The 21,196-nt window shown below is 36.7% G+C and overlaps 4 protein-coding genes across 5 annotated transcripts; 1 reads left to right on the top strand and 3 right to left on the bottom strand.

Annotated features, from left to right (window-relative positions):
* Positions 48-3,607, top strand: LOC105169232 (metacaspase-1). The gene is made up of 5 exons (XM_011089590.2): positions 48-534; positions 1,016-1,346; positions 1,414-1,534; positions 2,140-2,331; positions 2,972-3,607. Exons 1-5 carry the CDS (start codon positions 78-80, stop codon positions 3,029-3,031), a joined length of 1,161 nt encoding a protein of 386 aa, XP_011087892.2. The 5' UTR covers positions 48-77; the 3' UTR covers positions 3,032-3,607.
* LOC105169231 lies at positions 4,492-6,595 on the bottom strand. Of its 2 annotated transcripts, none has more exons than XM_020695922.1 (3): positions 6,013-6,595; positions 5,479-5,781; positions 4,492-5,176 (listed from the first exon to the last, which is right to left on the bottom strand). In XM_020695922.1, the coding sequence occupies exons 1-3, from the start codon at positions 6,530-6,532 to the stop codon at positions 4,800-4,802; spliced, it is 1,200 nt and encodes a 399-aa protein (XP_020551581.1). In that variant the 5' UTR covers positions 6,533-6,595; the 3' UTR covers positions 4,492-4,799. The 2 variants fall into 2 exon arrangements, with proteins under 2 accessions (XP_020551581.1, XP_020551580.1); XM_020695921.1 differs by having other exon boundaries at positions 5,479-6,012; positions 6,244-6,591.
* LOC105169230 (uncharacterized hydrolase YugF) lies at positions 8,843-10,847 on the bottom strand. Its single transcript, XM_011089588.2, has 5 exons — positions 10,644-10,847; positions 9,893-10,563; positions 9,617-9,709; positions 9,444-9,511; positions 8,843-9,261 (listed from the first exon to the last, which is right to left on the bottom strand). Exons 2-5 carry the CDS (start codon positions 10,517-10,519, stop codon positions 9,081-9,083), a joined length of 969 nt encoding a protein of 322 aa, XP_011087890.1. The 5' UTR covers positions 10,520-10,563; positions 10,644-10,847; the 3' UTR covers positions 8,843-9,080.
* Positions 11,394-20,428, bottom strand: LOC105169229 (outer envelope protein 64, mitochondrial). Its single transcript, XM_011089587.2, has 13 exons — positions 20,027-20,428; positions 19,407-19,559; positions 18,919-19,043; positions 17,486-17,611; positions 16,939-17,121; positions 16,627-16,771; positions 16,214-16,382; positions 15,193-15,327; positions 14,848-15,048; positions 13,498-13,625; positions 13,357-13,408; positions 12,581-12,650; positions 11,394-11,953 (listed from the first exon to the last, which is right to left on the bottom strand). The coding sequence occupies exons 1-13, from the start codon at positions 20,263-20,265 to the stop codon at positions 11,871-11,873; spliced, it is 1,809 nt and encodes a 602-aa protein (XP_011087889.1). The 5' UTR covers positions 20,266-20,428; the 3' UTR covers positions 11,394-11,870.

The following is a 21,196-nucleotide window of genomic DNA, read 5'->3' as shown; positions in this document are numbered from 1 at the left end:
TCCACACTCTCTACTGTGGTGGAATAAAGCAAATATATATACAACATTAATGCTCTCTATCCCCAGGAAATGCATACATGGAAATGGCAAGCAAGAGAGTGAGATGCAGTTATTGTGGAGTCCAAATAATGGTGCCTCCCTACACACATGCTATTCACTGTGCAGTATGTCAAACCGTCATCCGCATTCAGTCCAATGATCCTTTGGTTCAAGCCCACAGCTCCTTTCGCCATGGGGCAAGCAGGCTGAAGGATCTGCTAAATACGGCATCCAACAGTATTAATATGATGGTAGCAACAATGTATAACTCCTCTGGATCAGGGACATCAGGTTTTGGTTGTTACCCTCAAGCCAGACCTTCACCATCTATGGTTCCATTTTCAGCACACGGGAGTAAGAGAGCAGTGTTATGTGGTGTTAGCTACAACGGCCAGAAGTACAGGCTAAATGGAACTGTCAATGACGTCAAGTGTATGAGATATTTCCTGATTCAGAAGCTTGGGTTTCCAAGCGACTGCATACTTGTTCTTACTGGTAAGATAGCATTAACTAGCTTTCTGAATTCTCTCTTTACAAATCAAGCACAGTACAAATATTCACCTACATCACCAAAATTTACTGTCAAGTCACTTCTTTCAAACAGCACATAAGTGGTGATCAATGCCAACTCAAATTCTTTTTCACTAAGGGGGTAGATGCAACAAGGAAATAGCTAGCAATTGCAGTATACATCATATGCCATAGCTTAAAAAAAGACCAAAAGGTGCTCTAGTAGACACTAGCCTCCAGAAGAATCTGTAAATGAGGGCCATTATTTTTACAAAGTCAGGTTTAGTATTCTGCTTCCCTTCCCTTTTTATTTCAATTTAGGTCTAACCTTTCAACGATCATTCAAAATACCAAAGCATTCTGAGATTACTTGGCAACTGCAACTTTTTATGAATGGTTTTAGGAAGGGGAACATTCATTAGCTAGTGTACCAACAACGAACACTCTGATTCTGATGAATATGCAGAAGAAGAGTCGGATCCTTCCCTAATCCCAACAAAGAATAACATCAGAAAAGCCTTGAAGTGGTTGGTTCAAGGTTGCCAATCAGGGGACTCATTGATATTTCACTACTCGGGTCATGGATCACAACAACTTGACTTCAACATGGATGAAGTTGATGGCTATGATGAAATGTTATGGCCTGTTGACCATCAGACTGAGGGAACAATACTGGATGATGAGATCAACTCCACCATTGTGAGACCACTACCTCAAGGAGCCAGACTCCATGCAATAGTAGATGCATGCCATAGTGGCACTATCCTTGATCTACCATTTGTTTGCAGAATGGACAGGTCAGCATTATGATTAATCAACTCCAACTGAAACTTAAAATTATGGCGCTGTTCTTTTATCCTGCAGGGATGGAAACTATACGTGGCAAAATCATGGTTGCCAGTCTGCTATTTATAAAGGTACCAGTGGTGGACTGGCAGTAAGTCTTAGCGCCTGTGATGATCACCAAGTTTCAGTGGATACTACGGTGAGAAATTAACTCTCCTTTCCTACAGGGGCCATAAGAGAAAATTATGTCCTTGACAATTCCCCTGATATTATCTGACCACTTTAATTCATGACTTCCAATGGATTGTTTAGTACATGCAACTTCACTTTACTTAATACCGAGATTTCGTATAACTACAGCCTAAAAATTGGATGAGAAATGGAAAATGGAATCACATGTGATAAACATAAGACATGACAGATAAGAGAGGAGAATGCTTATGGAAAGGGATTATTTGTACTCATACCTTTCCATTTGAAATAGGAACCAAACAAGCAAAAGAAAATCTTTTCTATTGTGAGTCAAGTAAATTCGGATATCAAGCAGTCAAAGTGCTCTTAAGATGTGCATGCCATATTTTTCTCCAATGTCAATAAACTGAGATGTATTCTGGCAATGCAATTCAAGTGAGCAACTTACTTTGTTATGGTGAGTTATTGGCGTAACCAGTATTGACAAAGGATCGTTAAAAAACTGCAATTCCAGAGAATGCAGGGTACAAATAGAAATTCAAACTAACAGATCAAGAAAGTTGTTCTTTTCTTCTTAATCCTTGTTACCACTGGTACTTCATACTTGTACAGGCCCTTTCTGGCAATGCTGCAACAGGTGCCATGACATACAGCTTCATTCAAGCAGCACAGAACGAGCCGGGACTGACATATGGTCGTTTACTAAATGCCATGCGCCAGACAATTCGTGACACCAAAACAGGACATCTAAATGGTCCAGTTACATCTCTCTTGAAGAAAGTTTTGCACCCAAAGTTGCGACAGGTATCGTCTGATCCTGCACAAATGATTCTTATTTGTAGACCTTATATGCTCTTTATATTTTACTTAAGCTTCCATTCATATATTAAAATGCAGCCGTTAAGCAAAATACTGGGACTTATTTTTATTTAAGAACAGTTCAACGCAGGACAAGATCCTATTTAAGTAAATCCTCTGTGTGCCTCCAAAATTCTGCTCAATCCACGAGGAACTAACAAGCTCATATTGCTAACTGGAATCAGTTCATCTTAATTAGCCTAATATATATTGGATTTGATTAATCATGGAACTGCTGCAGAGATAAATCAAATCCCTATTTCAGGTAAATATGATGGAAACTTGAATTCGATTGTATACCACCCAAATCTCCTTAAGAAGGAATGAACTAAGTATCATATTTTCCCTATAACCATGAAAACAGAGATAAAAAGTTTAGTCCCAATATCAAATTGATGAAATAATAACAACCCTAATACAAACGAACATAATATTCACAGTAATAGCTACATTAGGGGATGAAAAATATTTCAACAGAAAAATACCTCATCATCGTAAATAGTTGGTGAATATTCCAAAGTCCAAACTCCAGCTTCTCAGCCCACTGAAAAGGAACTGACCATTTGATATGTTGGTATGTTTTCAGGTGCCTCAACTGTCCTCATCAGAGACATTTGACATTTACTCAAAACATTTTGTTCCATGAGAGAGCTCAATTGTATTTTTCCTTATCTAATTTCTGTGCTAAACTAAATTCAGAATAAATGTAAACGTTGTACTTCAAAATAATCGGATCTCCCACTAATGGATTCAATTCAACTGCTGCATCAGAAAGCATGCATGTAATCGGAGTTCATAAAAAAACGACTTCATATTATAGAGCCTCGCATTGACACAGCAAAATCAATCCAGCAAGAGACTCGCACGGGAGGCGTCGTACCAGCAACCTGCAGCAATAGTAAAGGTCGGATCGGTCGGAGGCGGGGCAATAGGAGAAATGGTAGAACCAAATGGACACCACGCATTCTTGTTACTCGTCATCCAAACTCAGATATTATTTCGTCCTCTTCACCTCATCCATTTCCTCAAAACTCAAGTTCGACGCACCAATGCCGTCTTTTGCATGGCACAGTAGTGGTAGCCCACGACATCACCAATTTCTTCTTGCTCCGTCTGATGTTCTGTTCTATCCGCATTTTCATCATCTTCCTCCATCTCTTCATCAAGAATGCTATAAGAAAGAATAATTGAGTTTGAGTTGGATTTATAATGGGTCCAGTCTAATACGGATTTTAAAGTATGAATCAAACTTAAATTGAATTCCAAACGAGTTTGATTGAATATGATTGGATTTAATATAATAAAGTATTTCTTTTCTCTGATGGAGTTTTGAATTGTGGTCAAATTTTATTTACGAACTTTTAGCTAGTTGTGTGTCTTATTATGATATCTATAGGAAAATAATGATGGATAATTTATATAATTATCTCATAAATTAATTTTACATATGATAAAATGATATATGTGCATGCTAATTAATTAATACAAAGATACATAATTGTAGATCAAATTGAATGTTAACAACGGAAGTATGCCAATCCACGTATTCGAATCTAGCTCGTCTACAAGCTCATGCCTTAATTGAATCACGAACACATTATCTTTCGTGTTAATTCGAGATCATCCACAAACATCTTCAAGATTCTTCTCCATTAGATCTTGATCCAAATCTTGTGCAAACCACGAACATACATTGCTCGCCTTGGTGAATTACTATCAGAGTAATCCACTCATTCATGCTCCAAAAAAGAACATAGAGAGAGTATTATGATCAATTCAATTGTATCACATTTGTGTTTTGTGTTGTAAGCAAGCAAAAGAAATGGTTGAGGCCTTTTGGCTCCACAACCGGAGCTACCGCGTGCATGGCTTTTGGTTTGTTGAAGAGAACACTGATGAAAACCTTCTGATTTATTGAACATAGCATCAATAAAAATCCAGGAGAGAGATGTCTTTTAAATATAACATTTAAAAATATTTATAAAAAAATCTTCGAGTTCTTCTCAGCACAACATTAAAATTATCTCTAGTTGAAGAGACCAAAATATAAATACTGAGTAGGAGTTCAATTTTAATAAATAAATTTCCGTATTCATATATTCAATAAAAAAAGAATTTGTTAAACATTATAAGATGAATTGACTTAGAACCATATACATTGCTACCCGTATTTCAAGCGGTAAGTTTATTACAAGACATGTCAACAATGATGACTAGCTAATTGAATTGACCATCTCATCATTGACAAACATTACCAAATTTCTACCACCATTTATTTCCTCCTAGCTAACATACATATATTTACACGAATTTCCTCTAATGAACTATTCCACGATCTTGAGTGATATATATTTCAATCGATCAAAATTTTTAGAATACAAATCGAAATAAGAATTTGAAATAGAAAATTTAAACTATGGCGTCTCTTCAATGGATTGCATAAGGCTCGCACGGGAGGCGTTGTACCATCGGGTGTAGCACAAGCGGAGGTTGGGCCAATCGGAGGCGGGGCAGTAGGTGAAGTGGTGGAGCCAAAGGGACAACACCCATTCTTGCTCCTCTTCATCCAAAGTTGCGATGATCTCTTCTAGTGTCCTCTCCAACTCCGCCCTTTCCCCCAAACTCAGGATTGGTGCATCAGTGCCGTTATTCGCACGACACAACAATGGTAGCCACGACATTAACAATTTCATCTTGGTATGTCTGATGTGTTGTTGCTCAAAGGGTGAGTCTGTTTCGTCACCATTTCCATTGTCTTTGCCCATTTCTTTTGCTTCCTTGATCAAGAATGCTGCAAGAAAGCCATAAATTCATTTATATAAGTAGATTATCTTATCAATTATGTTGTTGGCTCACATTATCAAAAATATTAATTAAGTAAGTAGTATAATTTTTTTTCTGATTGATTGAATTATGTATAAAAATCATGTACATTTGTCCAAATTTTCTCAAAAAAAAAAAAAAAAGGAAAAGAAAAGTTTTTATTCTAATACGTGCTTGAATGCCAAAAAGTATATTCCATTAATGTTGACTGCATACTGAGAACATTACAAGACATAAGTACTAACCAATGATAAATAAATAAATATTTACCGGAGACTTTGACGAGGGAACCCTGAAGTCGCGGCTCAGCCGATAGAGCAAGCAAAGCCAAGTTTGACGCAGAAGCCCACTTACAAACAGCTTCCTCAGCGCAGCCAGACGCCGCCATTTTCTGAGCCAGCCACAGCAATTCTGCAGCCAGCTTCTCAGCCGAGCGTCCGGACCGACTCGGATCGCTCCTCGACTTGGCGTAGCACCACGCCCGCCGTCCGAAATACTTAACCCCCAGTATCAAACGGCTCACCCTATTACAAACATACGAATCACTCTCCTCGGCACCACCCACCACCACGCCATCACCCGTCCGCCGCTGCTCCGCCTCGAGCTGGCTTAGAGAGGTGGCAAAAGCCGTGGAGAGAACGGCGCAGTTAACCTCCCTCAAGGCTCGATTGTCTTGTAATAAATTCTCATCGATGAGCTTCTCCGCTAATGATCGAACCACTTCGTATTTCCTCGAACTGACCGGAATATCATTCATTATGAGCAACAGCTGGGACAACGCCCTGGAAACACCCGACCCGCCACCATCACCCGTCCGCCGCTGCTCCGCCTCGAGCTGGCTTAGAGAGGTGGCAAAAGCCGTGGAGAGAACGGCGCAGTTAACCTCCCTCAAGGCTCGATTGTCTTGTAATAAATTCTCATCGATGAGCTTCTCCGCTAATGATCGAACCACTTCGTATTTCCTCGAACTGACCGGAATATCATTCATTATGAGCAACAGCTGGGACAACGCCCTGGAAACCCCCGACCCGCCACCCTTGCCACGGCCGGCGGCGTCAGTACCGACGCCGGTGCCAGAATAGGTATCATCTCTGGCGGAATTGAAGGAGTGGTGGTGGGGTTCCAGAGAAGGATTGAGAGAGGAGAAGAAAGCCGGCAAAAGGCTGAGAAAGAAGAGAAAAGAGGAGACAAGAAAAGAACGTAGGAGTTGGAGAAGCTTGTATTTCTGGGACAAGGAAAAGAGGGATTTGTCTGCAAGGATGAAAATTGAAGTAAGAAAATTTCTGAGCAGCAGAGGAGCTACGGCGGAAGCTGAATTCTCCATTATTGATGTCAATATGATGACTAATAACACCCTTTGTCTTTATTGCTCTCTTCTTATATACTATTGTTATTATTACTCACATTTTCAATATTTTTCTAAAAGCGTGTGGTCTGAATTGGTGGGTTTGTTTTATGGGTTATAACTAAGGACAAGTAGTAAAGTGTAAGAGTCGTAAATGTTTTTGTATTTATGGTCTCAATGGGTGGATTTATGTTTTTGTATTTTTCGAGACAAAATAAAAATACACTTAATATTTATTTTTATATTTTTATATTTTATTTATATTTTTTTTATTTTCAATTTTCTATATAATATATATATATTTATATACATATATAATATAAAAGAGATATGATTTGACTATAAACAGTTATTTATGTCACCTAAAAATACAATATTTATATATAAAAATATATATATAAGACATATGATTTGACAATAAACAGTAATTTTTGTCTCCCAAATTTCAACATCAAACCTGCACCTCTTATTTTAAAATATTTTAAATTACCACAAAATACAAATCCAAATATATTATCTATCTTCAACACACACTTATTTATCTCTATTTTTCTGTCTCTATTTTCAAAATACAAAATAAAATACTTAAAAAATAAATTCAAACATTATGTTTGTGCCGTAGGTTGTCCAGAGTTACCCCAACAAAATGCCCTTTTGTGTGTTCGTTATTATCTATATTCTCTACTTTTCATAAATCAAATATTCATGTTAATTTTATTATTTTATGTATATTTGTAGGTTCTTTAATTACCAAAAACTTATTAATATAATTTAGATAAATACTTTATTTTAAAAGTTATACACATACATAGTATGTACCGCAACTTACTATATAATTATTTAATTCATAATTATAAGCTAATAAATAATAATAAAAAATACGACAAACTTGCTTATTTATAAGGTGGGGTTTAAATTCATAATTTCATGATTTTAAGCAATAGGCAACCTCTTTCAATCTTAATAATATGGGAAATTCGGGCCCAAAATCAAATTTAATCAAATTTGAACTAATAAGTGTAATATATTTGTCATGTAATTAATATATACATAAAAAAAAAAGAGGCAAATCACACACTTGTTGTGTGATTGATTAGGTTCAGTCAGATTTGTGTAAGCACTATAATATTAATTAATCTTCATGAAACTTGTAATCATACATATACTTTTCTTGTAAATTTCTTTTTATTGAATCAATTATAGTACAAATTTACACCAAAAACATTTATCTACAAGATTTAATGGCAATCAACATTAAACAACTACTTATAATTTAAAACAACCAATCAATTAATGTTAGAAGAGACAAATTAAAGTTTAACTTATAATCGTTTTTGGAATATGCAATTATTTTTTTTTAAGCGATAGTTATACTATTATACTAATATTTCAATAAACTAAATAATACATCGATTCAATCAATAAGAACAAAGAAACAAATTACATTAAACTCATATAAATAATATTTTTGCACAAAGTGGGGGAAATAATAGTATATTTTTGGTGGATTTGTGGGGTGGATATATATATATATATATATATGTATATATATAATTCACAACGTTCATCAATCAGCCAATATTGACTTGTAAAATAATTTTTAATGAGAATGAAGAAATTATTATTGATGTGACAATTAGAGGAGATGAGAAATATTAAATAAAATAGAGGCAGCATGCATGGTTTCAGTGTACCTTAGAAAACTAGTTATGGGTTTAGTCACCATGCAATGCAATGCTCTTTCAGTGGACTGTATAATTTTTTCTTAAAAAAAAGAAAAGTTAATTGTATGTTTGGTCCTTTATTTTTAATAATAATTTAATTTCAACCCTTTCAGACAACGTTTGCAAGCAATTTAGGTCCGTATGAGGACAAGGGAATCATACAACCACTGCCAGAAAGGTGTCTTAATTATATAAGATTTATTTATTCTATTTATTAAGGAGAATATTTTTGTAGGTTAATTGACAAATTATATGTAAAGTAAAATGTTGTCAAATATATTTTGTATTGTTCATAAAAATAACCATCCTCTTCAGTAAATTTGTATTTCTGCATATTCAATGGTTACAATTTTGACAAGTTAGTGGTTTTTCTTTTTTCCATGTAATAAATAAATATAACAAAAATTTAAAATATTTACAAAAATCAAATAGATATTCTATTCACGGAGGGTATTGATAATCTTTCAAACATGTAGTATTCGTAATTATGTCAATCTTAAGAGAGCTCGTTATAATTTTGACTATTTGTAAACTCAAATATTCGTTAATGAGAACAACTTGGAAAAGAAAAAACAAAGAAAAATTTGCATACAAAGTGTTGAATAAAAGAAAAAAGAATACAACTTGAAACTAGCAGCAATTCAAGGTCCTCTACACCTAAGCAATCAAACGCAGTAAAAACTTGTACGAATAAAATAAATATAATGGGAAAATAAGGAAAGAAAAATGGAATGGAAATACAACATTAATGTTTATAAACAATTTATTTTTTATTTTGTTGGATGAATCTGGGGAGGAAGGTGTCATTGGCTAGGCCAGCTGAGGAAGTGTCTGTGCCGATGAGACGGGTTCTTGGATCGTGGAGACAACCGCGAATCAATCAGAAACGATTTCAAATTCTTGGCAAACTCCTTTGGCTTCTCAATGTTCACTGCATGTCCTGCATTCTTGATCATCACCAATTTCGCATTGTCTCCTATGTGCCTGTAGATATTACGTTCAAAAATCAAGAAACTAAAATAATATATATTCACGCGAAATAAGGTTTCATGTCGACTATTCTGGTTCAGACACAGTTCAGAAGGAGGGACCCATTCAGTCAGTTCTCACATGTTCGTTTACTTTTTCAAGAAATGTTCAAAATATGTACTGAGGTTTGTCCTTACTTTTCGAGCCTGTGGCCCAACTCCTTTGGAAATATTCTGTCCTGCTCTCCCCATATTATCAATGTGGGCTGTTAGAGAACAAAATTTATGGGCATTCGTCAAATGAATGTTTGAAGGAATAAACATTAGGTCAAAGGTAAACAAAAGAATTAGAGAAGGTACGACGTTGAGACCTGTTCTATCCGAGGAACTTTGGAGAGCTGTCTGTCTTTGATTAGAGCTTGAATCAGTTCCTTCTTTTGCTCCACATGATCTGTACAGAAAACCTGGTAATGAAACGAAACATCATTACTCATTACAAGAACATATGTAGACCTCGTTGTCTGAAAACGAATATTCATTTTTTTAGAAGCAATTTACAGGCTAACCATCAATGCAGCGCTCCAAAATTTCAATTCAAGTCGTAATGTAGTAAACATGCGTTGGCACAAGAAAGGAAGAAAACTTACGTCAATGTAATCAGACAGGAAATAGGAAGGAACGCCCTTAATGAGGGGCCGAGCAAAGGCGAACCTTATCAACTCCCTCAATTTCTCGGGCGTCTGCGGCATCAGAATGCTGGCTGCCTCGTCCAAGTCCGCCACCTCAAACAACCCTTCCCTCAAATCCTTCTCCTCCAACACCACCCCAGTGCAGCAGAGCACCACCTTCTCCACCGCCTCCGGAAACTGCGCCGCCATGCTGTAGCCCACGAACCCGCCGTAGCTGATTCCCACCAAGCTCATCTTGTGGACGCCGTGGGCCTCCATGAGGCGCATCACGCACTGCGCCTGGAAGGCCTCGGTCCGCTCGGGGCGCTCCGTCTTGGAGTCGCCGAAGAAGAGCAGATCCGGGACGTAAATGTTGAAGCGGGGCATGAGGTGGTGGAGCAGGTCGCCGTACTGCCACATAGCGTTGGCGCCGAATCCATGAACCAAAAGGAGGTTGGGTTTGGAGAGTTTTTGGGACTTGGGTACCCAACAGTGCATGGTGGTGCCATCAGGGAAGTCAGTTTTGACGGAACGGAGGCCGGAATAGGAGAAGAAGCTCCGGTAGAGAAAGTCGGCAGATCCCGTGAAGCTCAGACATTTGGCCATTTTCAGAAATGTGTATTATTGAACCGCCCAAGGCCCCTGCACCGCTGCAATTGCAATTCCGACAAACAGAGATGGGATCATTTTGAATCAAGAAAATGGGGGTATGAAATGAAAGTAGAATTACCTCGAAGGGGAATATTGGAGATGCTCGTGCGCATGGATGTCTTCTTTACGCTCAAGAGGATTGATGGGCTGCCAACATGATTTATGGAGGGGGGGAATGGAACATGTTTGTGCATGTCGCCGTCTCTTTCGCTCTATTTCTAGTTCAAGATCGCCTATCTATTTTCATTCTCTCTTCTATATACTATATTATTATTATACCAATACAAATGAATATATAGTTCGCCAAAAATAGAAATTATATACATATACACGGAATGTATCAATCAGGAAATTATATAGTTCTTCCCTGACATAGTAGTACCAATAAAAAGTTCTTAGATTCAGGCATAATATCTTAGCTCTTAATAGTTTGGAACTGTATTATTTCTCAAGATAGTTCAAAATAGCCTTTGTAAGTTTTCAGTATTACTTGTCTTTTACAGTTTTTTCATTCATGTCAGAACCCGACTCTTTAGTTCCTGAAAATATTATTTTCTTATATAAAGTCATTTTGTTCAAATTCTCAAGGTTTTTAGTTTTTGTTTTCTTCTTCAATAGGAGGCAGTATCAGTAATTACAAAATCATCATTTTTTAATACACCCCTTTGAATTGCTGAAAATTCTTGTATCACAAAACACCAACACAATTAGCTTGCATCGCAATTGTATGTTACAGTTTTAATTTAATAATATTTGTTAATTCTAAAAAAATAACACATGGCATATCAATATGACAAAAAATATAATATAAGATCTTTACAACACAAAATCAGATAATAGAGTCCAATCCTTAAAAGTTCGGCCACTTATTCCAAACACTGAAGCAGCAGGGATAAAGCAACAGCGCAAGTGTAAGCAACGGCTAAAAACGTCTGTACAAGCTGGGAATTCATGAAGCCCCAAGTCAATAGAAAAGAACATGAGGACTAGAGGATATGCTTGATAGAATTCCGGAAAGTGAACGTGTTCTACATGACTAAAACCCGAGGAAATATTTGCAGATGTCGTACATCTGTTAGCGTAAGGAAAACTTGGGACTGACCTCTCACAACTAAGCAGAGCTCCAAACTTATTTTCTCTTGAAATCCGTTAGATATACACATCTTACAATCAAATGGCTGAATTGATTTAATCCAATTCTCAGACGTTTCCCCAAAGAATCGGTGTATAAGACAACAGCTCTTCTGTATTCCATGTCACATCTCCGTTCTATTTCACCAACAAGTATCAGATAAGGGCAGAAAACTCAACTGATCAATTTTCTTAGTCTCTTTTCAGCTAGACTGGCAACCTTGTTCTGCGGTTCAAGAACAAGTGCATGCTTGAAATCTGCAAGGTGCACATACATGCATGAGAAAACCAAGAGAAGATGCTACAAAAATACAGACAAGAGATGGAGTGAAATTAAGTAGTCATTCTCCAAAAGTGAAATAAGATTTAGTGATTGTATCTAGTGACGACTGGAAAATTCGGGGCGTACCTCTCATCTAAAAACATACCAAGTCAGACAAACAACCACAAGCCAACAGATCTGATACATGTTCTGGCATAAACAGCTTTCCAGCAGTTCACAATGATACGACAGACAGATGATATTGTGCAGCAGACTAAATTCTATGCTAACTCCCAACTCAAGTTTGTATGTAACAATATAAAGCTGGTAAAAACAAGAATTTTTCAAATGTACAACTTCAAAATCATCCATAGAACTTATTAGTCCACTTCATATTTGACTAGAGGCTCAGCAGTCGGCAACAAATAATTCAGAGTTCCAGATTATGTTCACAAGAGCAGATCTATTGAGTAAAGACTTAGTAAGGCAATGATACTCAAAACTTAGATCCACTAGAAGGCAGGCAGATTTCCGAAAGAATAGCAGCAACATGGTTAGAGCTGAATTCATTAGCATGTATGGTATTATCATATAATAAATCAGATTTGCAAGTGTTTGCTGACCTTGAAGAGCCTCTCTGTAGAGAAGTAATGATTCTCTAGCTGTACCTCGTCTTAAGTAGGCCTTCACATACTGCAGATAGGGGAAGCAAAGTGATCGTTAGATCATTCCAGTCCAGAGGGTTCTTTAGGGTGCTTTTGCAATCAAAACCTTTAATTTCTTTCTCTTGTACCTCAATATAAACAACTAATAAAGCAAAAGAACAAAACTATGTCAGCTACGCTACACTTAAATGCCAATGAAACCACCCATCAGGCTTTCATGCAAAAGATGAACCAATAAGTTCCTTATTGGTGATTCAGAAAGAAAATAGCAACATATAGATAATAAAAATGCAGCTAACTATGACAGATTGGGTTGCCTTTACGTGGTTGACAGCACAAAATGGGTGAAAATAGTCCCTCGGTCAATATGCTACTAGCAGACATCCATCCAAAACAATTAAAAGACTCAATAATTAAGTGCCAGAATCATGCAACATATACTTCAAAGAGCATTTTATAATAGTGATCAAACATGGAACTTTCATCATAATTCCATAAATGAGCCTGTTAACATCTATTAAATAAGCAAAAGAGATGCAACAAGCGGTTAGCAATCACCTAATTCTGGCAGAAGGAGCTTGTACCCCATCCACTTAAAAGCTAAAAACGCAACGTGAGAGGAGATAGGCAAATGATACCATACTCTTGTATTTTGGAAGTGAGAAAATAAGAAGACATGGAACAATGACAAACGATTAGTGTACAGGGGGAAAAGGATGGCATGCTTCTCTCACCTTCTTATCCAGAGATATCGCCCTACTGCAATCCTCTTCAGCTTGTTGAAAGCTGCAAAAAGCTACTCGTAAGCAAAAAATGTCTCCAAAAGTGATTTCACAAAGAAAAGACTGCTGTACAAAGTATAAGATGTCACCAACCATCCCAACTCCAAATAAGCAGCTGCCCGATTGGAATAGTAAGTTGCATTTGCATCATTCAACTTTATCGCCTCTGAATAATAACTTACAGCCTTATTCCACTGTTTTCCCTTATATGCAGCATTGCCCTGCATTGCAAATTGAAAAAATGGAAAAAGAAACAAGAGTTAGGCAAACACCATATAAACAGAAGGCATGCATCACCTAATACAGAAAATATAACCATGGAAGAGATTATCAGTCATACAACACCACGGACAAAACAGTGTAACAAAATATGGTAAATACTAATATGTACAAAAGATATCAATCATGAACCACATGGAACAGAGAAAAAATAACTATAAAGCAGTTCCAATCTAGAGATACTGCACTCCCTGGATGATCAAGCTTACTAGCTGCAAACACATACAGGTAGTGGAAGCATTTCTGGCTTGCTTTATTTATTTATTTGTGGGTAAATTAGCAAGCTAGCACTTACAAAAATTCAACAACTCCATGAATGTTACACAAGATTTTATCTTTAACAAATGAAACAAGAACTTCTGAACAATACATTTTTTTATCAAAAGAAAAACCATTCACGCATACATCCCACCTCCAACATGTGTAATATTAGTGTGACAAAGGAGAAAAATTGAGTGTTACTTAGAGGTTACAGGATAAAGGTTTTATATCTGATTTAAATCCCAATATAGACACTCTCCATTACTTAAAACCTGAAAAGAATGGTTCCGGGAAAGCAATCTGGTGAACTTAGCTCCAAATACCTATGTCACCAATTATGCAGTGGATTTTGTTGCTAGGGCCTCAAACCTAAGGTATAGTCATTGCCATTTATCACTCCTCGAAGCTTGATCATCTCAGTAAGTGTGATAATTGATACATATTTATAGTTAGTCATGAGTTTTTTTTATGTCCAGTCCTTTTGTTTTGTTTCTTCTTTTCCTCTTCTGAGTAGGATCTAGCATGGGCCCCAGTTTCAGAGATTCAGTATGTTATCTGGAAAAAGTGTAAAGAGGTTAACATTATGTTGATACCCTATTCAGACAAAGGGGCACAGTTGTTGGAAAGGGACGACAGTTGATCCACGATGCAAGCCAAACAAGAAACCAAGTCTTCAATGAGCCCTCATAAGTACAATTAACTGCAAACTCCAGTTTTAAGAAAAGAAGACGAAAAATAACTCACGAAAGCAGATACAATGATGAAAATTTAACATCACAAAAGAATGACACTTCACCATTTGATCAAATTTTGATAAGATCGCAAGAATAATTAGGAACAACTGAACAAGTTTCAAAGGTAAAAAGTATAGGAAAATTTTAGTTGATGAGAAGAGAACTAGACCTTTTCCTTAAGAAGTTCAGCAGCATCCATGTTACCGTTGGTATATGGCAATGGAGAGAAACTGGAAACAACGCTGACTTCTTCTTGGAGAGAAGAATGCATATCCAAGACAGTATCAAGTAGGAATTTATCCATCCCATGTGATGCAATAAATGAGACAGAAATTGGAGACTCGTCATGTTTCCCAAATGGAATGGCAACCTGAACATTATGGAGGAAAAAGACAATTCCATGACTGTGAGAGAGTGTGGGTGAGGCATCATAATGTTTAAAGTTCTTTAGTGAAGTTTGAGTACAAGGGGCAAGAATTCTGACAATCAACTTAAACCTTGCTATATAGATTACCTGGCATCCTCCAGACATAGTTGCAACGCTCAACAAAGCACTCATTCGGTCGAGGTACTCAGCAGGGAGACCTTTCTTGGAATTCCGCTTGGGTGGAGGATCAGCCACTGTGGGAATAACTAATATCCCATCATCCTTCAAAAATCAAGAAGAGAATAAAACCAATTAGACAGAAAACAGTAACCAAGAGCGAAAAGTGATTGAAAAGTTTATTCAACATAAGCAAAGGTCCAATAAATAAAGAGTGTAAGATCAACTTGAATGCAAAATAAAATTCAGAATCATCAAGCTCATCTTTACAGAGGCCTTCAAAACCTTCTTCTAAGCAGACACTAATCAGACCTCTGCACAATTTCATCATTTAGATACCGATCCATCTCGATGGTAACCAGGACAATTGAAAAATACAGCTGTTTCTCATGAGATCTGATTCTTTTACTTTAGCCACTATACTGTAGATAAACAGTACAATGTGTCGCATAGCTCCTAAACAGTCATAAATACAGCTATTATCCAACAGACACCTAATGCTATAGCAGATAAAGTTTGCATTAAAAATGAGCAGTGCTTGGATACTAAAGATTCTGTATTACTTCAAGGAGTCCTACTGATCAACTTGAGGTAAGGATCATAACTGCCCTGCTTCATTCCAGTTTTACACTATCACTTTGATGGTGGTCAAAATTTCAGTGGGATTCGAGCTTATGATGGCAAGCATGACCACAATCACCATACTTATAAGTTCATACTGCAAAACAGGAAACATATCTACACTTAGATTTTCCAGACAATTAGACCTGTTCTACCGTGCTGCACACACTCCAAGATTAGGTGAAAGATGAATGTGCTAAAATATTTGGCATGGATCCATGTTGCAACCAAATCATGGTTTTACCGGAACCCATACCTCCGGAAAAACAAAGAGCAGATTCTTCAGTATCCCTAAGAACTTCGAAGGATAACCACAACTCCACCATGCAACATGGAGAAAGGATCCATTCTAATGAAATAGCTAATATACCTTCAACAGACTTTGTACAGTAGCCCGCATTTCCATTCTAACTTTATATAGGCTTTTGACATCCTCTTGTGTGGCGTTTATTGCTGCCCGCACACAATTGGAGACATCAGGACCTAATTTGGGTTTGGCTGATTTAATCCACTCCTCATTATTTGTCCTGAACTCATATCTGAAACGCAAAATAGGCTAGTCAGAGAAAACCCATGCTTGGATTGGAAAAGGGAGGCCAAAACTTGATACTTGTGCGACAAACTGAATTTTTCCCCTTTCCTCCCTCCACAACAGGGGGGAATAAATTTACTTCCAAAAGCTCAAAATATAAGCACATATGCATCAAGGTATAAGATAACATAATTTTTTATGCTGAATGACCAGATACATGTTGCAAAAATATTCAACTATTTGGGCGATACCTCTGAAGAGAAAGCATCGCAGAAGATAGTGCTCTCAAAGTAGATGTTCCAATTTGCAGTTTCTCCGATTCTTCATGGAAACTTTTTAGGCTGGGAACATTTGAAGCAATGTACTGCCCAAAATTCATATGCTTAGGCGTCTGGTCTGCAAATAAAAACAATGGAAGGAAATCCATAAATTTTCAATTGTTATTTTGGGCCACAAATTTTAGAATTAATCAGGACAATATTGTAAATAGTAGTTTGAAATTTTATTAATCAAATCATTACAAGCAGAAAAGTATTTCATATCACACCAACAAAACCACTTACAGCCAGATAGCCTCTCTGTTGCTTTGCTTACAACATACACAGTCTTCTGCAAGGGAACCTTGGAAAGCTGGAACAGATCATCAGCTATAATTATGCGTCGCGTCCTTTTAGGTTCCAACAGATTTAACTTCAGTATAGCATGTCCGACGCGATGCAAAACAGATGGATCAGAAGCCAACCATCCTAAAGCAGTGTTGTTATAGTGTCCATATTAATTACTGAAAATAAAAGAAATTTCTACAGCCATCACATGCAATAATGGCCTGCCTAAGTAAAAACTTGCATCTAGAAAGACAAGCATATTAAATACGGGTGTTGCTGTCAAGTATCCAAGACAATAAAACGATCTTAACCATGAAATGTAGCTTCCAACTGTTATATCTCTTTAAGCCCTTGAAAACCAGCTCAGAAACCATATCTACTTAACTTGAGTCTACTATGCCAATCTTAATTCACTTTTATGCACTAGTTTTGGCCGTTCAAAGAAGCAGCAAGCTATATGAGAATCTGAAACTTCCAAAATTGCAGTCTAACGATGATTGCATACCAACAGTATCCAAACTTTGGGAGTTTGGCAGCACACCAACTGTAGACACAATTCCATGAGACGGTCTGAATCCAAGGATGCCACAAAATGATGCTGGTACTCTTATACAACCAATTGTATCAGTACCTACAATATCAGTTTACATTATAAGAATGCAAAAATTTGAAAAGCTAAAGCAATTCATAAACACAAGAGACATCTTTGAGGAGATCATATCTAATGAAACCTGCACAAGTAGATGGCAAAAGAAGCAAGCATGATAAACGCCAGATGGTTATAGAATAAACCTAACAATATGGAACCATAATTGTAAGATAAACATAATAGCATCAAACAACTGTCTGAAATAATAACGTGGTCATTCTAAAGAACTTAAGATTGTATGTTTTTGTTTTGTAAGGAACTCAGTTCACGCGTCAGCTGTATAAATGAGTGAGTGTGAAGAGTCTCCAGAAAAGAAAACTGGGGTGAAGGAGTAATAGATGAATTATGAATATAACATAAGGTAGATTAGGTATAAAAGAAAAATGCAGTTTTGTCGTACAACTATCTTCGAATATATTGTAGATGGTTCTAAAAAAATCCATACCCTTCATACAAAGCCTACAAATACATTAATCCTCAAGCTACACTCATTAGATAGGCTGGAGCAAGAACCGAAACAAATGTCAAAGAGAACTACAAAAAAGTATGAGAAAAGAAAAGAAGTTGGACCCCTGTTTGAAACAAGAGCTTGATTATTAAAATCTGTGTACAGGTGATATAGTTTAAAACTATTCATAGACTTCAAATATATCCCTGCCAGAGGTGTCTATTCGCCTGAAAAATGTATTTAAATGCAAACAAAACCTTCATGGTAGAAGACATGCCACTTACCCAAAAAAATAATTCAAACTCAACCTAAGAAATGTGGTTATTGATGCTTTAAAATTAGGCTGATAGGCCATGCTTGTTCAAAAGTATTGAATTAGTTTATCTCTCGATAACTTGGATGCCCCCACCCCTCCTTTCTTATACGTATGCATGTATACAAATATCTATAGCACTCTTTGTATATCGAAATAATAGCTTCATTATGAAATGAAACTGTTAAAATTTTTACAAACTCATGAATTGATACTTTGAGAATCTTGATACTATCAAACTTTCGATTCTTAACATTTGTTGTCATTCAATCATTTTTTAGAAATGAATTATTTGTTGCAGATAGAATAGTTATATTGACCTGTAAACCATATCGAGTTAGTTCCATATTTATTTCTTCCATCAACTTCATTTTCTTTTCTTTTTTAACTTGGACCTCTTCATGCCCCCCAATCGCATAAGAAAAAATAAAAAAATGCATAAAACCTTGATTAGAAAAATAACATTAGCAGACATTTAAAACAATAAAAAACACTGGAATTTAATTTATCTGGAAGAAAATACCATACCAAGAGCAAAATCTACAATCTGGGCAGCAACAGCAACTGCTGATCCACTAGATGAGCCTCCAGGAACATGAGATGGCTTTGCTGGATTAATTGGAGTTCCATAGTTTTTATTTTCACCTAATATCCTGCAACATAGGCCAAGAACAATAATCAGTCGCTTCCTTGAGACTCCACATCAGGCCACCCACCCACAAACCTTCTGCTCCCCATCCCCCCATTCCCCCAAAGAAACAAGAAGAGTAAAGAAAGATTGAAGGGTATGGCAAGTTCCCCCATAAACGTAACCTCGAAGGCCAAGCATATGTAGTGAGTTTGTACCAGACAGTAAAATACTTCTACCTCATCTTGGCAGGATACACTTTTATCATCCTTACAGAATCAAGTTTGCACAGACATTGACATTTCAAATTCTCAACGTACCTTTGTAACATTGAGTCAGCAAATGCCGTGTAAAAGAAGAGCTAAATTCAAGGAAAAAAGGAATATACCCAAAACCAAGCTCATCCATGACTGTCTTGCCCAAGCAAGCAGCTCCACTCCTTAGCAATGTTGTCACCACTACAGCAGTTTTCCCTGCTGCCACATGTGTCCTCTTCCAATCTGCACTTCCATATCCCGTTATGTAGCCCTTTATATCAAAGCTACAGAATAGTCACAAATAGGTATAAGTTTAAAGGCAAGAATATAAGCCGCAAAACCATAGATTCAATTTTCCTGGAACGACATTTTATGCCAATCTGGTTTACTCCATCGTCTAAGAATTTAAGTAATCATTTTCAGCTAATCATGCAGCCCAACATTTTATTTGAAAAGACAGTATCACTTCACCAAAAAGCTAATGTAATACGTCTATTAACTTCCAGGAGTTGCATTCGAACCGATATGGGACTTTCAACGGTAAACTTTTCCAAGAGACAGTCCTTTCACAACACCCGCCTTTTCAAGAGAGACCAGGCAAATTATTAGTACCCATCAAATCTTCAGTTGAAAATAACCCCACTGAACCAAGAAAACTAAGTCAACCATGCAATTAAATTTGAGATAGACGGCCCACACCAAAAAACAATGCGACAAAAGTGAATAACAAAAGAAAACAATGATCACATACTTGTCATTAACGGCAAAGTTGAGGCCGGAGAGCGGCAGGCGAGCGGCGGGCGGAGGAGGCTGAGGAGATGGAAGAAGTTCAAAACGTTCGATAAAAGCACCAAAATCTTCTTTCAAGTTGTTCTTGGCTGTGATCCGACGGCGTTGGACCTCAGCGAGGATTAAAACTCCGGCAAGGCCCACACCGATCACCAACCAAACTTTCGGGTTCGACGCATTTAGCTTCGATAATCTAGACATTTGACGATCAGAAATGATGAAACCTGAATGACGATTGCGTTGAAATTGATTAGTCGGCGAATTTACGGGGTGGGCTTTAGATTCTTGTGAAGAGGGAGAGAGACAGGGTTTTAGAGAGAGAGAGGGTTTAAGGAGAGAGAACCGGGCTTGAGTTTGCTGTATACGGGCCAGCACCTCTTATATGGGATTACGTGCCCGAGCGCGTTGGGTGACGCGCGAAACTTCCGGCCAAATTTTTTTTTTTTTTCTTTAGGAAAAGTTGTAGGACAATTAAAATTGATTAGTATTTATAAAAAGAAAAAGTAAAAAGCAAATATAAGTTAAATTTAATATCGTTTAGGAAAAAACACTTCTGAAAAGCTTAATTGAAAAAAAAAATTATTTTTGCTTAATCACTATACCTAATAATAATTATTTTTTAAAAAAATAATAAATTTATTTCAATTAATATAATTTATATTTAAATTTTTGCAAATATTAAATATATAAAATTATAAATTTTATTAGTATTAAATTATTCATATTATTTGCACGAATAGATACTTGTAAATTGTAACACGGAACTCTACATTGTTATTGTGCATGTCCATCGAACTATTGATGTGTTGTTAGCTCTACTAATACTTCAGAGACTTCTCAGTGGTACGTAAGATATTTGAGGCGTATATTTGAGTTTAATCATACATGAAAGAGCCCTGGAGCTATAAATGCTTTGGCACATTATATACGAATAAGTGTTACGAATCAAGATGTGCAATCCATTGAACAGCATGTTGGGAGCTTTTCCGTGTATAATTTGCTGACAGAGGGACCTATGAAACTCTATTATGTTTCTGACATATAAATAGTTGTAAATGGAGAATTATCAAAGAGGGTACAAATGTAATTTTTAAATCGTTTTGGACGAAGTATAATTTCGTATTTTTGTAGG

Source organism: Sesamum indicum, linkage group LG8 (genome assembly GCF_000512975.1).
Source record: "Sesamum indicum cultivar Zhongzhi No. 13 linkage group LG8, S_indicum_v1.0, whole genome shotgun sequence".
Taxonomy (NCBI): domain Eukaryota; kingdom Viridiplantae; phylum Streptophyta; class Magnoliopsida; order Lamiales; family Pedaliaceae; genus Sesamum; species Sesamum indicum.
Note: the sequence above shows the minus strand (reverse complement) of the source record. Positions and strands in the feature narration are given on the sequence as shown.